The sequence below is a fragment of the Arvicanthis niloticus genome, chromosome 11, assembly GCF_011762505.2.
Source record: "Arvicanthis niloticus isolate mArvNil1 chromosome 11, mArvNil1.pat.X, whole genome shotgun sequence".
Classification (NCBI taxonomy): Eukaryota; Metazoa; Chordata; class Mammalia; order Rodentia; family Muridae; genus Arvicanthis; species Arvicanthis niloticus.
Window position 1 is genome coordinate 66,066,604 of NC_047668.1, and position 19,833 is coordinate 66,086,436.

The 19,833-nt window shown below is 40.5% G+C and overlaps 1 protein-coding gene across 4 annotated transcripts in view; it reads right to left on the bottom strand.

Annotated features, from left to right (window-relative positions):
• Map4k3 (mitogen-activated protein kinase kinase kinase kinase 3) overlaps positions 1-19,833 on the bottom strand; it is a 138,357-nt gene that overhangs the window by 27,478 nt on the left and 91,046 nt on the right. For 2 of the 4 annotated variants that reach the window (XM_034513846.2, XM_076942345.1), the window contains exons 13-19: positions 19,495-19,573; positions 15,769-15,827; positions 14,605-14,667; positions 7,926-7,984; positions 2,780-2,818; positions 2,513-2,566; positions 174-216 (exon numbers count right to left, since the gene is read on the bottom strand). In XM_034513846.2, coding sequence (XP_034369737.1) covers positions 174-216; positions 2,513-2,566; positions 2,780-2,818; positions 7,926-7,984; positions 14,605-14,667; positions 15,769-15,827; positions 19,495-19,573 — 396 coding nt within the window. The remainder of the gene's footprint in view (positions 1-173; positions 217-2,512; positions 2,567-2,779; positions 2,819-7,925; positions 7,985-14,604; positions 14,668-15,768; positions 15,828-19,494; positions 19,574-19,833) is intronic. The other 2 variants (XM_034513848.2, XM_076942346.1) reach the window with 1 other exon arrangement.

Sequence of the window (19,833 nt, forward strand, 5' to 3'; positions counted from 1 at the left end):
GTCGTCATTGTCACAAAAGTAAAGTAATGTTCTTAGGAATGACGGCAGCTCTTCACTTGCTTTGTGGCTGGGAAATAAAAGCCAGCTAGAGTAACCGAGACAGCACTGGTGGGAAAGCACACAAGAGCTGGGGGGGGGGGGAGGGGGGAGGGGAAAGAGGTGGGTGTGTCTACCTTTGGTGGCAGAGGAGGCGGAACTTTTGCTTTCATGGTTGAACTAAAAATACAGAAAAGATAAAGTCAGAACTCCACATTTGACAAATGAATTATTAAACACAATTATTTTTCTAAGACACAGAAGAAAAGCCTTCAGAGACCAATACTGTTTTCTGGGTTCATGAGTTTTTTTTCCAAAATATTTTATAAAATATCCAAATTCTATTGAATGAAGCATTTAGAAGTGGGCAGATGTGCATCTTCTTGGTTTCCAATGTGGGAAGGGATCTAAATGGAAAGATGGGCACAACTCTCTTTTACTTCCATCAGAAGGCAAACAGGGAGACAGGCAGCCATTGGGCTGGGATGGTTAAGAGTATAAACACTGCACACAGCAGTGTCTCAGTCTCTCCTACTGTAAGGATAGAGTTCTGACAAAACCGACAAAGGGACAAAGGGCTCATTCCGGCTCCAGCTCAAGGTGCCTTCTGTCACAGCAGGGAAGTCAAGCAGTATGAACTTGAAACGCTGCTCACTCCAGAGTTCAGTCAGTGCTCAGCTCAGCTCACTTTCTCTCTCCATTTTATAGTCCGCTGTAACCAGGGTCCCCTCACCCACAGTTAGAGGGTCTTCTCACAGCAGTTAATCCAATCAAGATAATGTACCACAGGAATACCCAGAGGCCTGTCTGACACTTGATTCTGGATGGGTCAGGGTGATAATTAATACTAACCTTTCATTTTTGCTATCAATAGATATAACACATCTTTAATTAAACTATACGTATATATGTATTCTATGAAGTGACAGCAGAATCTCAATAAAGCTAAGATTCACTATAATCCAGAATTTATTTCAGAAACAAAGGATGATCAAGCATGCTTCTCTTAAGTCCACAGAGACAAAGTAATATGACACAGTAACTGTGTCTGTCAGTCTGGTGCTCTCAGACTGGTGCTGTTGTCTGCTGTTAAACTGCATTATCTTTTTTTTTTTTTTTAACCAACAAAAACCAATTTACACAAAGAGCCTTATCCTTCCACTGAACTTCTGTAAATGTGTTCACTCTTTAAAGAGTTATAGCTAAAGCATTTATTATTTTTCTAATTTGAACACAACAGAGAAAATTTAATCAGGCGTTATAGTAGCAGGAGCTACCAACACTGACTGACAAGGTTCTGTGAGAACCTTTCCCCAGCGGCTCGTGCCGAGCTGGTCATCCTGGTGTCCAGGTCTGGGAAGGTTAGACTCTGGGACATGCATGGTGCCTGGGTGATGGAGGTTGCTAAAAGCAGCCTAACCAGATCTTCTTTCCAGTCCCATCTCTGCTTCCTGGTTAGTAACTACCACATGAGAATTCAGAGCTTCAAGCCCCTACTGCCACAGACTAAGCTGCTTGAACCACCATGCCGTCCCCCATGACCAACCCTATTCTCTGAAACTGTGCACCCCAGCAGACCCCTCTCCTAACTGTGGGCCGCAGCAGACCCCTCTCCTAACTGTGGGCCCCAGCAGACCCCTCTCCTAACTGTGGGCCCCAGCACACCTCTCTCCTAACTGTGGGCCCCAGCAGACCCCTCTCCTAACTGTGGGCCCCAGCAGACCCCTCTCCTAACTGTGGGCCCCAGCACACCCCTTTCCTTATGTTGCTTCTTCTGTCAGGTGTGAGATCACAGAGATGAGAGAAATAACTAATAAACAGCCTAAATTACCATTAAAGTGATCTTTGTTGATGACTTTTTCTTTCCTAATACTATGTCTTCAATTAGCAACTGCAGACTGACTTTTATCTCCTTCAATTAACATACTGATGAGAGAATTCCCAATGTGTTATACATAAGGATAGGGCTTTTAGGAGGTCACTAAGGTTAACAGAGGCCACAGGCTTGATGGGTGAGCAAGAGAAAGGAAGAACACTGCCCTCTGCCCCACCACACACACACACACACACACACACACACACACACCCAAGGAAAGGTCCATGAATACAAATGAAGGCAGGAAGGCAAGGAGTTCAAGGTCATTCACATGTATATAGCAAATTCTTGGCCCTCCTGGGCTACCGTAGACACTGTCTCAAAAGCCAAGGTTGGGCTGGTAGGTGCAAGGCTAGATAGATGGAGGCCATCATCAGAACCAAGTGAGCTAGCACCTGAACTAAGTTTCTGTCTAATCGACTCAGATTGCTACCCTAATCTGAAGCTGATCAATTCAAGTGGAATAGAAAAACGACAGCAGAGACTGGTACAACCTATACAGCGTGTTACTGATATTAAAATTATTATTGAGCTGCTAGAACTACAACACCAGGTCAAATGACATCTTCTCTTTTTGCCAAAAAGAGCAACAGAGCTTACTGTTTAGAGTCATCATCGTCCCCTTCATCATCTTCTAAGTGTGCCACGTGTCCTCTAGAGAGAGCAGAGAGCATGGTTAGACGGTGGGCCTCAGAGCAGTCACAGCAGGCGAGTCAGGAGGGGCTATGTGGGACAGGACAGATGTCTGCATCTTTATAGGACACACTGACAATTAAAACTAAGAAACCAAATGTGACAGACAACAGAAAATGGTTTATCTCATCTCTGACATAAAGTATTTCAAGCTTAATTAATTGTTGTCATTACCGCTGATGTAATTCCTCTTCAACAGACTTCAGAAGACTCCTAAAAGACAGAAAGGAGTGTGATGAGTGAACCAGTATCGTGTGTCGCCTCTATTACTTTCTGTGTACCCACCAGTTTCCTAATGTATTTGCTATACTGACCATTTCTATGTCACAAAGCTTATGTTTTAATGAGATACCTATATTTTTGGTTGATACTATCAAAAAAGAATAAATTCTAATATTGACTGAGAACTACTGATTCAAACAGGAGACAGCTCAGCATGAAAAGCTGCAACAGGACTGAAAAAGACAGCGGAAGGCGCAGAGCACGAAGTCTTAGGATTCACACTCTACCTGGAACATCACACCTGTCATTTGAAATTCTATTTCTCTTTCATAAATTAAGGAGGGTGACATACTCTGGCAGACTCATGCTCTCAGGCAATCCTGCAAAATGGAACTCAGCATGTTGGCTCTCTGCAGAAGCATGCATGTGTGTGCAGTAGCAGTCTGCTTTCATGGAGGACACCTGCTCACCTGAGGACTGTTCTCTGGTGGTGCATGGGCAAACACATTTACACTTTTGGGAGACTAAGGCTGGGTCAGACCAACTGTGAGGGCTTTACTCTTAGGAGCAATGTTTTAAAAGGCTTTTATTTTAGAGAAATATTAGGAGAAATGTACTCTCCCAAAAGCTTGTGAGGTTGTACCTCTAAATTGCTTTTCTTACAGTTATTATACCATGAAACCCCAAAGGCATTGTTAGCTGTCTACTGTAGACAATGAGCAGAATGCTTAGCTATCAAGTTTATTAAGCAGGCCAGCCTGATAAGTTTTCAAAATGACAAGTTATGAATCTGAAATGGTAAATGACACAGAAAAACAATAAATCAATTCCAAGTAAAACCTGAGGTTTCAGAGTTCAATGTCTTATTGACTGTGAAGCTCTCCCAGGGCCACACGGCACAGGAGCTTCTGGCTGGAGTGGCACAGCAAAGAAAGACAAAGCTGGCTGGCTGCTGAGTCCAGCTGTCACCTCTGCAGGCCACGTGGCCTTGTTATTTTAACATGAACAGGCATGCTTCAGTGGCTGGCATGTAAGTGGGAATTACAGCAGTGGAGGAAGGGTCTGCAGTAACAGTTACTGAGGAAAGCACCGCAGAGAGAGGCGTGAGCACAGCAGGCACTGCATCCCCATGCTCTGAAGGATACCTGTGGGAGGGAAGCACTCACCCACAGGAGGGCCTGCAAGGCCCCACTGTTTGCAGAATACAGAACCTTTTCGACTCTTACTTCTGCTGTGGCTTTCTAGAGACTACGTGCTATGCGATAGAACAGATTAAATGAAGCAGAAGACATGAAAATCCAGCCATCTTGCAGAAAGTAAAGGAAATGTGAAAAAAAGAGAAAACAATGCCATTTCCTTACTATTATTACTTTCTCAGAGGAAAAACATAGCTCTTTTCGTAAGAATATTGCCTGTTATCACCCAGAAGTTTGCACGGGTGTGGCTGGGGTGATTTGTTCCAGACACATGAGAACCATGGGTACTGTGTCAGATAGGAGCTGGTCTCTTAGGGTAAGACTTTAAAAAAAAAAACTATACAAACAATGTATTTTATTAAAGATAAAAATATATCATTATTTAAAAATAATTAAATAAATCTATTTGTGTTGGGAGCTGACTTTTAGCAGAAAGCGGCTATCAGCTTTGTAGCCATCTGGAGCCATATACCCTGACAAGAGACTTGTTTGTCAACAGCCTACAAACAGCTGAGCACACTCTGATAAATATCTTGTTTATCCCACATATCTTGTTTTGCTGTTTAGTGCCCACAGCTGCAAGGTGCATGTGCTATCCATGCCATACAGGCCTGTAAGGCGCACGTGGTATCCACACCTGCAAGGCACGCAGTATCCACGCGTACAAGGCACGTGGCAAAAGCGAATAAATACCTCGGACTTCCCTTCAATGAGAGAGACAATAAACGAGACTTGAGACTTGATCAGAACCTCTGTTTTGTCTCCATTCTTCGCGTCTCTTCCCCTTCATCCCCATTCTCTCTCTTGCTAGACCCTGACCCGGAGCAGCAGAGTGGTCCGAGACATATTTGGAAAACTTTTTGTTTACTTTTCCATACTAAAATACTACACTAGGAACAGGAAGGCCTTAGCATGGTGGTGATGCAGAGGGCTGAGACGTGACAGGTGCGGCTTTGGCTTTCCCAAGTTAAGCACGGTCTCTGGGGGCTTTTGTATCCTTCCAGAAGATAAGCCAGAAATGGCAGCAAATGCCTGCAATTGGGTCAGTAGCCTGGGCTATATAGTGAACAGCCTTTTATAAACAAACAAGTACAGACTTTCCCCTGGGCATGTGCAGCTCTTTTAGGTATTAAAATAATTAGGAAGATAAGATAGTTTACACATAATTTACTTTCTGTTACCAGAACCAATGGGATCCACATGGCATTTGGCTTTGTGTATGTTTGTGTGTTTGTGCACGTACACACTCGCACAAGGTGGGGGGAGGGGCATGTTTTCTCTAGTCCAGGCTGGCCTCAAACTTGCTGTGTAGCTGAAGACAGCCATGGATTCTATCCTTCTGCTTCCACTCTCTGAGTGCTGGGGTAACAGGTGTGGACCGCTACATTCATTTTTGGTTTTTGTTTAGGTGTGGTTCTGGGGATGCACTGAGGGCTCTGTGCACACCAGGGGGAGCTACACCCCAGCTCCCATACTCTGCTTCTGCAGTAAGAGTCCTACATGAAGCTCTGTAACAGCAGTGCTTCCACTCACTTCCTTCTATGAATGAAGGTATTTTGCTAACAAGTTATACAGCCTGTAAAGTCGCATAAAGGCCATGTGGCTTTACAACAGAGAAAATGAGATGCAGCTCAGTTTGCTATTAGAGGTCCCACAGCAGACAGCACCGGAGATCACGTGATGACAAAGGTCATCACGGGAATTTTCACAGGAAAAGCCAATGGAGGTACCGCACTGGCTACTAGTGGTCTGCTGTGGGAACTATGATTTGACTTTGACTTTATTCCTATCCAGGGACAGTTATCTTTACAACTATGTTCTACACACAGTTTCACACAACTATGTTCAGACACAGTTTAGCTTCCTTTTTAAAAATAACTACTTTAGTTAAAAAAAAAAAATCAGAAGAACTGATCCCAGTGATACCAGAATTCAAAAGAAAAGGTGTTAGCTGGGTTTCTGTTATACAAAGCAAAGGCCATGCAACAAATCTAATTCAAAGGTTCCTATGGGATATGAACTAGGCAGAAACCCGTTAAGGGAGTCTGTCTACCTTCACCTACAGAGAAAGCAGAAAATCCTGGGTTTTAAAGGGCTACCTAGTTGGAGAATAACGTAGACATATCAATACAGTAAGAGAAGTGCTACATCCGTGGTCATGTCACATGTATGTACACACTTATACATGAAACACAGCCAGAGCTAAGACTGTGGCCAACCTACCTTGCCAAGGACTCGTTATATAGAATACAGTTCCTTAAGCAGGGATCCAATTCATCAGAAAATGAAGGGTGGGCAAATTATTAACATTTTACCTGGCTAAGGTAGCCAAACACACTAAGGTCTAACAATGGGAAAATCAAACAACGGGAGCTGGGAAATCTAGAAAAGCATTTGTGGCTGCATTATTTTTCAAGTACATTAATTTCAAATGAAAGGGTGAGTGACATATAGTCAAATTATTCAGCCTCTTCAGGTATACAAAAATTTGGTTGCAATGGGGTCCTTAAAAAAACCAATGGCATCATCTTTAGAAAACATCACTAAATTATTAATGTCACTATGCCACAGTGAAACATAATTTATTCTTTGTTGTTCACCAAAATCAGAAGAATTAATGAGTGGCAATTAACTACTGCTCAGGTAAAACTACATTTCCACCAGTGGGTTTTAGATTTATCTTCCACGTTAAGAAAGACAGAGTCGAGTAGATGGTATGTATCTTTAACTTCAGCACTGCGGAGGCGGAGGCGGAGGCGGAGGCGGAGGCGGAGGCGGAGGCGGAGGCGGAGGCAGGAGGAACTCTAAGTTTGAGGAGAGCCAGAGTTACATAATGAGACCTTGTCTTAAAATATACACACGAATAAACAAGCAACAAAAAAGATTAAAGAAGAAAGGCAGGCTAATAAATAATGACAAAGTCCTAATCTTTTATATCTAACAAACTTAGATTAAACAAAATTAGCACACTTCTTTAGCTTTTTCATTAAAAGCCCTTAAACTACAAAGTCTATTTAAGTGAAAAAATGAAGTGTTCAGTTTATAGAAGAGAAAGACATGGCTTACAGTACTATCCAGGAGACGAAGGTGTCTGTCAGGAATCAGTTCTCATACTTCAATCATGAAGTATGGCAACAGGTGTCTCAGTTCTCTAGTGTAATTAATAACTTGAAATTTTAAGTTCTAATTAAATACACATATAATCCCCAGAAGACTTTGGTAATTTAAATACTCCCTTACAGATTGGCATATAGAGTGAAGATTCATCTATGGAATCAGGAGTTAAGAAGCTAGGAAGGGCAGTCTTAGATTCTTACCCCTGGCACATGACAAACTCACAGAAGTCTGTAAACTAACTATATCATACTTGCAGCACCATGGTGCCTGGTACGGAGCAGTCATTACAAGCTGTTGAATTTATTTCTCTCATGAAATAGTTTCATGAATGCATGTCTATTTTTATTTATTTTACTAATATTTTATTTTACTAGTATTCTTTAAAAGACCAGCACAGCTAACGTCAAAACATGGATTTCTAAGCAGGGTGAATGATTTTAAATAACTTTAGCTGTTCTTAGTGGCCAGCACATCTGGGAGAGGTTGTGCAGAGGGTAAACAGGTCAACTTTAGAAAGAAATCGACTGCTGAGATGCAGATTCATCATAGCTGGGGTATACTGTAACAAGAAAGATCTGCAAGTTAGGTCAATATAGAAAGTTTAGGCTGATCCTCCCAGAAGACAATTACTGACTAACTATATAGATGGCCAGTGGGAAGACTATGGGAGAGTCCAGGCACAACATCTACCAGTTCAATACAATTTACTACCTTACATATTAAATATAAAATATAATATTAAAGACAATTATTTTGAATTTAAGTTTCAAAAAAATTTTACTTACTTGTTTCCACCTAAAAAATAATTACTTTGGTGTCCTTGTCCGTACTCTAATTGTAGATCCTAGTGGCATAAAGCAAAATATTTAGCATAACAGTGTAGCAATCACTAGACAATAATACATATTATTTTTTAAAAAGAAAATCCCCAAGCCACAAATAAATCTGTATTGCTATATACTCTTAAAAAGAAGACATGGTGGCATTTCCAAAAATACAAGATATAATATCTTGATTACTTGAGTATTTTTCTAGGAATTTTTCCGAATGACATCTAAAAGTTTTATTTATGGCTATTGCTATCTATTGTAATTAGTATTTGTAAAATTTAGATTGTAGAAAGAAAAAAAGCTCAAAGGATTGTCAAGCTACAATGAAGCAAAACAAACAAACAAACAAACAAACAAATAGAATAATCAACAAAGCCCATCTTGGTTTGACTTGTGTGTGACATCTAGAATAACTGTATATATATATATACACATTCACATATTTCTATTGCTGCTTCATGCGAGTGATTAATATTTTAACTGCACTAAAGGAGATTTTAAGAAGATCTTAAAGGTTAAAACAGTGACGTTTAAATGAATATTGAGAGCTCCTTGACTACAAAAGCATTTTGACTGAATGGTGCAGGCTGGAGAGAGCTAAGAATTAAAATTCAGAAGAATGAGTAATATACAGGTTCTACTCAAACACCTTCTTGAGAAAAATGTACTATCCACCAACCAAGCTGCCTTTCCCCTCTGTTAAAGAAGCCACTGTATTCCGATCGCTGCTAAAGGATCTTCTAGTCGAACATGGCAGGACATGCTTTTGTTTTACCAGGTAACATCAGACATATGACTGGGGCTCTACAACGGGGCCCTTGGAGCAACCTCCCAAAGTCAGACACGGCTCTAATGTTTCCAGTTACCACACAGATCTCCTGTTGCACTTACACTGAATTTTAATCTGTCTATAAGTCTCTTAAAACAGCCAGGCCATGAACTCCTTAGACACAGAAAAAGTAGGCCAGATCTGTGACACAGCACCGGACACACAGACTGTGCTCTGAGTGATAATCACTTGTTCAAATGTCACCTGTTTCACTTCCTGGAAACAGACAAACACTTCCCCAGCGTACAGATATACAGAACCACAAACATCTCAAGTCTGGAATCTGTTAAGTCTAAGATTAGGATACAATTCCACACAACACACTGTACTTTAAAATTAACTTCAAGACTTGTTCAAAAAATATCTGCTGAAAATCAAAATACTGATTTAGACAAGGCTCAAACTTTGTCCCCCTCAATGTCTGGGTTCAGACGTGCATATAGCAACTGTTCTTACCAGTAGCAACAAAGATAACACATCCTAAGTGAAAAAGATAGTTGACTGTCATAAGTGGTGTAACATGGAATTCTAACGGAAAAGGACAGCTGTTCTCTTTAAATTATGACGTATCCTAATAGGACCACACCATCAAGTCACGAGCCTGCAACAATTACATCACTTTGACTTTGAGTGGTCATGACTTTAAACTTTATGCACTAGCATTCAGCCAACAGCGTACTCATCTCTATGGACGCTTCTAGGTGTAAACTTGTTTTCAGGGACAGACAACCAAACACTCAAGCCAGAGAAATGATGGCTTTAGTCAATACGATTTCATAAGCTTTTCCTAAACAACAACTTCACAAGCATGTATGTGCAGCACGTATGTGCAGCACGTATGTGCGCAGAAGGGATATGGCTTCTGTTTATGTGTCCACTTAGCTGAGATGACAATCAAGAGCAGGTGACAGTAATAACCAGAAAATAAAAATCTATCAACGTCAGGATTTAAAATAATGAATGGGATATTTTAATAGAAAATCAAGCAAAGACTTGTATACATTCAGGCCAATGGAGTATGCAAGTTGTAGGAATATGTAATAACCAAGTTTGATGATTAATCCAACAAGGAAAGCCAAAAAACAAAGGGGCTACTCTTTATTGTTTCTCTCCTGAAATCAAGGTACACTACAATAACCATGTGGGCCATCAAGATGGCTCGGTGGGTTAACATTCTTGACACCAAGCCTGACTGAATTCAATCCTCAGAACTAACATGGTGGCAAGGGAGAAATGACATTTAAAGATTGTCTTCTGACCTCTGCTCTCAAAATGGTTTTCCCCTCCCCCTACATCATGCACTATAAAGTAATAATAATTTAAAAAAAAAAGCATTCAGAAGCTGTTCTATATAAGAAAAATGCTACCAAAATTATGTTCAGAAAGCACTCAACAATAAACAGGCTGATGGCATCATCTGGCTCTTTGGTACGTTAATCAGAATGCACTTGAACATGCAAGCATCAAAAAAAAAAAAAAAAAAAAAAAGAGCAGCATTTAAACAGATAATGAATGACAATGCTTAATTACACCACAATGTCAAAGCAGTAGCAATGTACTGCAAACATGCAGTAAGCTTGGAAAGAGTCAGCCTGGGGCTCAAAACAACAATCCGAGAAAGCCACCCTAGGGTATACTAAGCAACTTTATGGTGAAACATTCGAATTTCACAGGTTCTTTGCACTGAGGGGTAGGGGAGAGGACTTGTAAATCTAGGGTGACAATTCTAAGAAAACAGTGAGTAAGATCTAAGAAAGAACAAAGAGCCCACTGAGAAACGCTGGCGTACTCAAGAGGTATGTTACGTCACTGTGGAAGACTACAGTCTATACCAGATGAGAAAACAGCAGGAAGTCAACAGATCTGAGACCACTGGACACAGACAGACAGACAGACAGACACACACACACACACACACACACACACACACGAGAAAAAGAGCAGAAGAGAATAGTTTTCCTCATAATAAAAACGAGAAAACTATGGCAGGAGTAAAAATGGTTAATAAAAATCCTTTTTAATATGGATAATTATGTGTGGAAATAAGCTGGGAACAAATCCAAGAGAATACAAAACCAATTCCTTTGAAAGTCAGAGAAGCAGGCAGAGTTAGATGTGGTTTGATGGGTGATGCCCACTGAATGGCAAAGACTGAGGGGATATATCTGAAGAACACGATTTTCATGTTCATCCTTAGAGAGACTACCTCAAGGTGGTGCATACACTCTGCAGGGCAGTGAGTGGATTATAATTCTTCATGTCTTCTCCTAACAATTAACATGGGGTTTTTAGCCAGGCACAGTGGAACACACCTGCAATCTCAACACTTGGGAGGCTGAAGCGAGTACATTTTGAGTTCCAGGCTAGCCTAACTCTATAGAGAGATCTTGCCTCAAAACAAGATAAAACAAAACAAAACAATAAACAGATAAATCAAAAAAAAATAAAAAATTTATGCAGCGAGGTAAATGTGTCAATGTGTCTAGTTTTGGGCTTCCCAAACCCTGGGCTGTCATCTTGATATCTGCTGCCCACTAAGACAAGAGCTAGACATTTTGGTGTCATATGTGTTTGGTGGCAAGTAATAAGTTTTTCATTTTTTGAGTCAAAGCCCAGGCTATATATGCAAGCTCTGTGTGGCTAGGGCCGACCTAGAACTTTTGCCTCCATCTTCCAGCTACTGGGATCAAGGCGGCATCTATGAGAGCTGAAGCGGATGGGTCCTCACACTCACTGGGATGACTACCACCACCACTGGGAGAAAGGAAAAGGAAAAAGTAAGTAAGTGCGTGTGACGGTGTGGGGAGCCAGAGCCTGTGCACAGGTGCACGTGTACCTGTGCACATGGAACAGCGGCTGAGACATTTAAAGACAGAACTGCCATGCATCCCAGCAATCCCACTTCTGTGTACTTAAGAGTAGGGATTTAAATGGACACTTGCAGGTAGATCTGTGGTCCTCTAAATTATCCACAGTAGACAAAAGGAAACAGCAACAAGTGTCCATCAACAGATGAATAAAAACAAAAAATATGGCATTTATATAAAGACTATATTTTTCAGTATAAAAAAGAAAATTCTGACATATGATGTCATGTGAGGGAACCCTAAAGAAGCTGAAACACTGTGTTGAGTGATGTGAGCCAGTTGGGAGAGGACAAGGAGTTAGGATTCCATTGAAATCCAAGGTCCCTAAAATAGTCACACCCATAGAGGTAAAGCAAACTGGTGGTCACTGGGGCCAGTGAGAGTACTGGGAGCTACTGAGCAGACACGGAAGTTCAGTGTGTGATGATGAGATGTTCTGGAGAGGTGAGCACTGACGATTGTGCAGTGAGCCTTTAAAAACGATTAAAATAGGAAATTTTATATTTATGTTTTACTAAATAAATAAAAAAGAAACAAACTATGGGATTTGTATGTTGAGAGGAGGGAGAACCCTTTACACAGCAAAGCAAGCAGAACAGCACACTCGGCCAGGCTGCGCTGATGGTGCTGAGGAGAGGCGGCGAGGCCCAGGCGGAGGCTGCCACCCCGACGTCTGCTGAGCTAATGAAGGACAGTCACAACTGCTCAGCTTCTTTGCCTCTTGAATGTTGCATTTGTAAAACAAGAAACATAAGAAAATAGTCTCATGTGTCAAGATGTCTGTGACATCAGTAGGTGATCCCATCATGGGGCCTCTGTTAGATAAACTCTACTGTTGATGAAAATACCATACTCAGTGTTTAGAATAACACATGGCATGTAAACTATCAACTTAAATGTTAATCTTTTGGTTACCACTAGGAATGGGCTTCTTACAGCTGACTCTACATTGTAGAATCTAACAGTGTCTCATTTGTCCTTCTTCCACAGCTGGAGGTTAAAGGCCCCAATGTCCTTCTCTGTCATGCCCCTCCCCTGCACATAGGCTGCTCCTGACTCCAGGACAGGGATGGAGCAGATCTAGGGGAAGGAGGCAGGATGTGGGTAACTCAGTCAGGTTGGGACTGGTTCCACATGGTCAAGTATGTTTCTAATTCTAATGTCTGATATTCCTGCTCTTACTGTCACCTGTTCTGCATGAGGGTATTAGTAAATAGTGGGGCTGGCTTCAACTTCTTAGTCTGTGACCTGTTTCCTTAACAGTCACCAAATGTCATTCTAATCTGCATATCTAATTCTGAAGAAAAATGATCAAAAATCCCTCTTTTCCTTGGACTTCTCTCACCTGGCTCTTCCCTCCTCTCCTTTAGGTACCCTTTGTTTGACTGTGCTTCCTGTGTTGGAGTCACACCTGTTCCCCTCCTTGGCTCTCATGGCCTCCTCCTGACCTCTACTGCTGCTTCCCTACAGCTAGTTTTTACATTCTTTATTACAGGTTCTCATTCGGAGGCTCAGGACGCCCTAGAATTCACTATGTAGTTCAGGTTGACCTTGGGCTCAGTTACCTTTCTGTCTTAGCCTCCCAAGTGTTGGAATTATAGACATGAACCACCAGACCCAGTTGCAGCCCAAGACACTGACTGTAGGCAACACATGGAACTTCAGTGCCATCGATTCCTCTTTGAGGATTCAGCTCCCTCTCTTTCAGCTAATTTTCCTGTTTAGTAGTAGTGTTAACAGTGTCTGAATTCCTGACGTTTATCAAATGCCTCCTATAACTGTGGTTTGTGACACTGACTCCTATGAGACACAGGCAAAGCCATCTTTTTCCTTCCTTCCGAGTCCACAATGGATCTTGGATGATACTGATACCAGCCTTAGTTCCTCTCACAAGTCAATTAGGCCACATTGGCCCAAGACAGCTTTTGGTTTCCTGACCTCTATGGTACCCACTGTGTCTGCTCCACTGGTCAGCAGTTGATAGTTGGCCACATTTTGGTAATAGAGCTTATGTTTTTCTTGCACAGCTAAGAATATATATATAAAAGTATTGCTTTATCCAGTGAGATAGAACTTCTCTGTGCAAAAAATAAAAATCTAAAATCTTTTATAAATAAGATGTGGATTTCAGTGCTTATATAAATATTTAGACTAAGCAGAACTCAAAGAGCTATCCTATCAAGTTGGAGAGGAAGAGAAAGAAAAGCCTATTTGAGAGGCAGAAAAGCAGAATCTGGGAGTAAATGTTGGGGTAACAGGCTTCTGGCCAGCTGTATGAATGGAAAGAACTACTTAGTATTTCAGAAAGCACTAGCTATCTAATGTGTACTAGGTGAACATTTCCTATGCAACGGGAAGATAGTCTTATCATGTACAACTTCAGGGATGACAGCATCCCTGTGAGAAAAGTAGACATTGTGTAATTCTAACAAATTCAAATTTTCACCTTACTCCACTGTTAACTTAGGGATAAATTACTTATTCAAATCACATATAATGCATGCAATATATATAATATATAATATTTTAATATAAAACAATATAACATATAATGCTATTATATATAACATCAAGATATATATATGAATGCATATATATACATATGTCAATAATTTATCATTCATTGAAATAAGATACATCACTAAAATTGGGCATTTTTACAGGAAAATCTTGTTTCTAAAAAAAAAAAGCCTTTACATTTGGTAAGAAATTTAAATACTGATTTTTTTTTCATAAAAGAAAAAATTGTTTACTGCTGCAATTTTACATTTCAGTAGACTTGACTTGTAATGGGAAAAAGTTACTGCATCTTTTAATATATGGAAGCTTGCTAATTGACAAGCTTTGGTTTATAAAACAATAAAACTGGTCACATGTCTGAGCTTAAGAGTTAAGACTACAACAGTGCTGACAAAGAAAATCAGAAGATGAGAAATACCAGATTAGATCTTGCAGTGTAGTATATTTCTTCTGAACTGTCGAAAAAACCATCACTGTCGGGCTGTTTAGCAGAGACCAAGAAACCCAGGTTATTGACACTCAGACTGACAGCCACAAACACACAGGGGAAATTTTCACAAGGGAGCTGGGTCCTGCTAACATAATTTTATTAAGGCAAATGCAAAATCAAATGATAGCAAGTGGCTTGCACACAAGCACCATCTCAACAGCCGCTTGATAACACAGCTACTAAGTTAGGACAGATCCACTCTGCACACTGCCTTAACAAAACACAATTAGCATTCACAAACATTATGACTGCTTGTAATTCCTAATCTTCTGCCCTTCTGCAGGAATGACAGGCTTTAACGTTAAAATATCATCACTTTTAAGATTTTAACATTCCCTTCCTTCAGGCTAGTACAATGAAATCATAAGACAAGCTGATGGCTTCCTTTGTGCCAGTCAAGTGGTGAAAATATGCATTTAAACTTCATAAAAAAGCTCCTACTTATTATGTCAGCCTTCAGTATGTATTAACCATTATTTTTTTCTAATTTATCAAATGGGAAGGGAAAACCCACCTAACTAATAATATGTGGCCTTAGCAAAGCAATTTTATTAAAATTATTTTTTAATCTCATCTTTATTCTTCTACCAAGTATTAATATCTCAGATATTTGCAGAGCACTCTGTCCCAAGACTGGACCAGAACCCTGGTTAGACAGCGGCACACTGGAACCCTCATGGAGGCCTCATGAGCCTTTGCACACAAGTGTTCTACTGCTCCCCACGCCTGCTCTGTCTGTGTGATAGTGTTCTACACACTGCACACGCTACTGGGATGTTTAGAGACCAAGGCAATTTTACTAGTGGATGCAAAAGAAGCACATCAAAACCAAACACAAATTAAAAAAAAAAAAAGAAAAAAGAAAAAAGCCAGCATTTAAAACAGTTAATCAGAGAACGGTAAAACTTATCTCTTCAAATAATTTAAAAAATACCCATTTGCAGCAACACAGATTTATTTATTCAGTATTTAAAATTACCATTTTTCTCCAAATATGAAAATATTAAGTCCTAGCTAGTCAGTACCAATGTATCACAAGGCAAATTTAAGATTTATGTTCAGAGGCTAATAATCTAAGACCAGGACACTTACAAGTTCATGGTGTGGCTCTGTCTCCTTCCTTAAGGGCGGATCAAATTTTACCTGGCCAACTGAGAAGAAAAAAAAGTTATGTCAGGATATAGGATATTTCCTTCCTTGTGTTTTTGAGACAGGGTCTTATTATCTTAGCATAGGGTAGCCTTGAACACAGGAACTTCCTATAACTATTAACTGGTGTGATATTTTAATCCATGCATGCAGTGCTGGGGGTTGAACCAGGACCTTGATCTACACTGAGTTGCATCCTTTGCTTATTAGGTATTTTCTATTGTTAAAAAAAAGTAACAAGCAAAATGGCATGTTAAAGTCAGGACATAAGTTGCTCATGTGCTGTGGTCCAGCATAAGAGATTTTTGAACTTGGTATCTGCTAGCCAGTTGGTGCCAGTAGGTATGTGAAAGACATGCAAGATGGCCCCATTAATTCCTGTGTAGTCCTTGTATACCTGATCAGAGTTTGTGGAGATGACAAAGCAAACATGGCGGGGCTAATGGCTGACCTTCACGGTAAGGTTCTGTCTTTCTGTTGGATCATCTAGTTTGGAGGAAACTCCTTTGTGAACTCCCTAAGGTGAGGGCCTTTAGCTAGTAGTAATGTGAGTAGGGATGCAACCACCTAGCATAACCAAGCCTTCCATGACAATAGTTCCGGGAAACATCCTGACAGCTATGTCACCAGAGGCCCTGAGCCTAAAACACTCTGCCACACTGTGGTGGTTTGAATTAGCAAGTCCCCAAGTACATACTTTCTTTTCTAAGATTTACCATGGTCATGGTGTCACTTCAAAGCAATAGAAGACCGGTGACCAAGACAAATGCTGTTCTAGACTTCTGACCTTCAAGATCTCTGTGTGACAATGTATGCTTTACAGTCAAATGAACTGTATACTACAGAACCTTTATTCTTTGCTGCTCTAACACACACAATGTTTTACTACCTTTAGATTAGATCTCTCTGCTTTTATAGTTGGGGTAAGTACTGAAGACCACTGAGATAAAATTAGTCACAAGGGTAAAGACTTTTGAGGTGGCTAAGGCAGGAGAATCAATTCCATCATGGGTTACTTAGAGGGCTCAAGGCCAACCTGGGATAACAGCAAGACCATGTCTGAGAAAAACAAAAGGAAAAAAGATGCCACAGTTAATGATTAAGAATGTTGGCCAAATCCAGGTATTATTATCAACCAAAGTGAGAGAAAGAACTGGTCTCATAACATAATTACTTTAATAAAAAAAATTTGATTTTAACTTTACATATAAAGTGTAAATAATGGGGCAGGAGAGAAGGCTTAGTCAATAAGAGCATGGGTTCCTCTTCCAGTGGACCTAGGTTTGGTTTCTAGCATGTACATGGTAGCTAATGACCATCTGTTAATGACAGTTCCAGGGAGATCTGATGCCCTCTTCTGGCCTCCATAGGCATTGCATGCATATGGCTCACATACATTCAGGTAAACACCCATCACAGAAAACAAAAATAAATCTTTTCAATTTTTTTTAGTATCAATTAAACTAAGAGATTTGAATTTTTGACAACAGAAGTATGAGTTTTAAAGTACCGAGAAACAGTTCTCTACATCCTAGCTATGTGTGAAGAGTGCATATGAGTATTCATGTGCACTGGTGGTTGTTAATGGTTCAGATGTCAAATGATGCTCTGGAGAAGTAGACTGTTCAAGAATGGACCTTTTATTGCTGCTTGCACAATCTTACATCAAAGATTACAAATAACTTTTAGCAAGGTATTAAAAATATTATTCAGCATCCCTCCCTGGTCCTATACTCTGTGGAGGGGAATATATTCCCAGGAGGAACAAAGCCTCCGAGAGACTCATTCTTCACACCCAGTGCTGACATGGCTCTTCCGTTATGACATTGAGACATGCCTCTGCCAGTCTCTTCCAGCTACTGTTTAAATGACTGATGGCCATTCCCAGCATACAACACTGCCTGTCACTCCTCTGTTTATGACCACCATCAGACTGCATCTGCTTTTCTCTACCACTTCCTGTACCTACACAAGGTATTCTCTGTAAGTTTGCATCTCACTATCCAGGAAACCTTCTGAGTTCCTCTGAGATAGCTGACCCTTCCAAAAGTCACTACAGGTCAAAGCCAATCCTACAATGTGGAGCTATGAAGAGCCTGGGAAGGTGATGTAAGACTTTGATTATCAAATTTAGCTGAAGTGGGGCTTCCTAAATCCAAAGACAACACAAAGCCTTTCTACATCTGTTGTCTGAACACCATTTAGTTAAGAACTGGTCATACAAAGAAAAACCAGGCAGCTGGAAACAACATTCTGAAGAAGAAATTTATCTAATCATTGTTCCAATGCCTATCTTTATAGGTAACATCATGGAGTAGTCTTCTATCTTTATACATAATCATAAAACACCCTATACAATTTTATTTTTTTGTCTACTTGAACAAGTTAGAGTCATCTGGAGGAAGGGAACCTTAATTAAGAAAATGTCCCCACCAGACTGGCCTGTGGGCAAGCCTGTGGAGATTTTCTTGATTGATGATTGATGGGGGGTCCCAGCTCACTGTGGGTGGTACCACCTTGAGAGAGTGGTCCTGGCTTTTATAAGAAAGCGGGCTGAGCAAGCCATGAGGAGCGAGCCAACATGCTGTGCTCTGCCATGGCCTCTGCCTCAGCTCCTGTCCTACCTTGGGGTCCTGTCAATTGCCTTCCCTAAATGATGGCCTACAAGCTGTAAGAGGAAATAAAAACAAACCCTTTCCTCTCCAAGTTGCTTTTTGTTATGGTGTTTTATCACAACAACAGAAGCTCCCAGTAAGACACATCTGAAACACTCATGTCATGGTGTTTTATCACAGCAATAGAAACCCCAAGTAAGACACACCTGAAACATTCATGAAAACAATGAGTCAGACTTGAAAGTGTCAACTACCAAATCCGTAAAATGCCTGAAAGTGGAGGTTTCAATCCTGCTGTTCCCTCAACATACAAAGAATATGGTACTTACTATCTGTCTCTACCCATAAAGAGTACACACAGGAGCCTCAAAAAAGCTAGGCTGGAGGTCTAGTTTCCTGCAGCACTACACACACACACACACACACACACACACACACACACACACACACACAGAAGCTGAGGGTCATTGATGCAAAAGAGCAAAGACTGATCCAGAGATCAATGGGTGGACTCCGGGGCCAATCTAAGACCAGCCCTCAAGTAGGCTCTGGAAGAGTGAAGCCCGAGAAACCACTTTTAAGTCCCAGGTAATTCACAGTTGGTTTGCAGAATTCTCTTCCAATTCACGCATAGAGTGGCCCTTAGCACAGGCACAGGCACAGGCACAGGCCACAGGCCACAGGCACAGGGAGCATGTCAGAAGACATTCACTCCATCTCCCATCTACTGAACCACAGGCTGTTCTTAGCAAGGTCTCTAGGCGACGTACGGGAACTCGGCAGGGAAGGTGCATTCCCATGATGACATCTATCTTTCCTAGTCTGATGCCTGACTTTTCCTTCCAAGTGTAACATATATAATCTCTTTCTTGTTACCCAAAGTTTCAGAGGAATAAAGAAAATAAAAGTCATATAGCCTCATTAAACTATCTCTATAGCTGTGTTTACAGAGAAAAACACCTTAGAAATTAAAAAGATAGTAAATCTAACTAAACTACAGCTTAAAATCCCATTTTGGTCACTGACTTATGGATGGCAAAGAGTCTGTACTCACAGTTTATCTCTGAGCGTGTTTTTTCTTCTCTCACATTTCTACTCGTTGAAGGAATTCTATGTGGTACAGCAACAAGAGGCTTTAAAAAAACAAAATTATTGTTATGTAACACTTGATAATAAAGTCACAGTTCTATCTATAAAATTATGTAAGGATAAAATGAAATGTTTCATTTTACAAAAATGAAAATTAAAGTAAAGTTTCATTTAAAAAGTTAATCATAGTACCAGTTCAAAGTCTGAACTGGTAAAAATAAGAATACTTTTAAGTTATCCACTCAACACAAATTGTTTCTTACTGTGGTATAACATGCTCCTGTGATCTGGTGAAATACAAAAT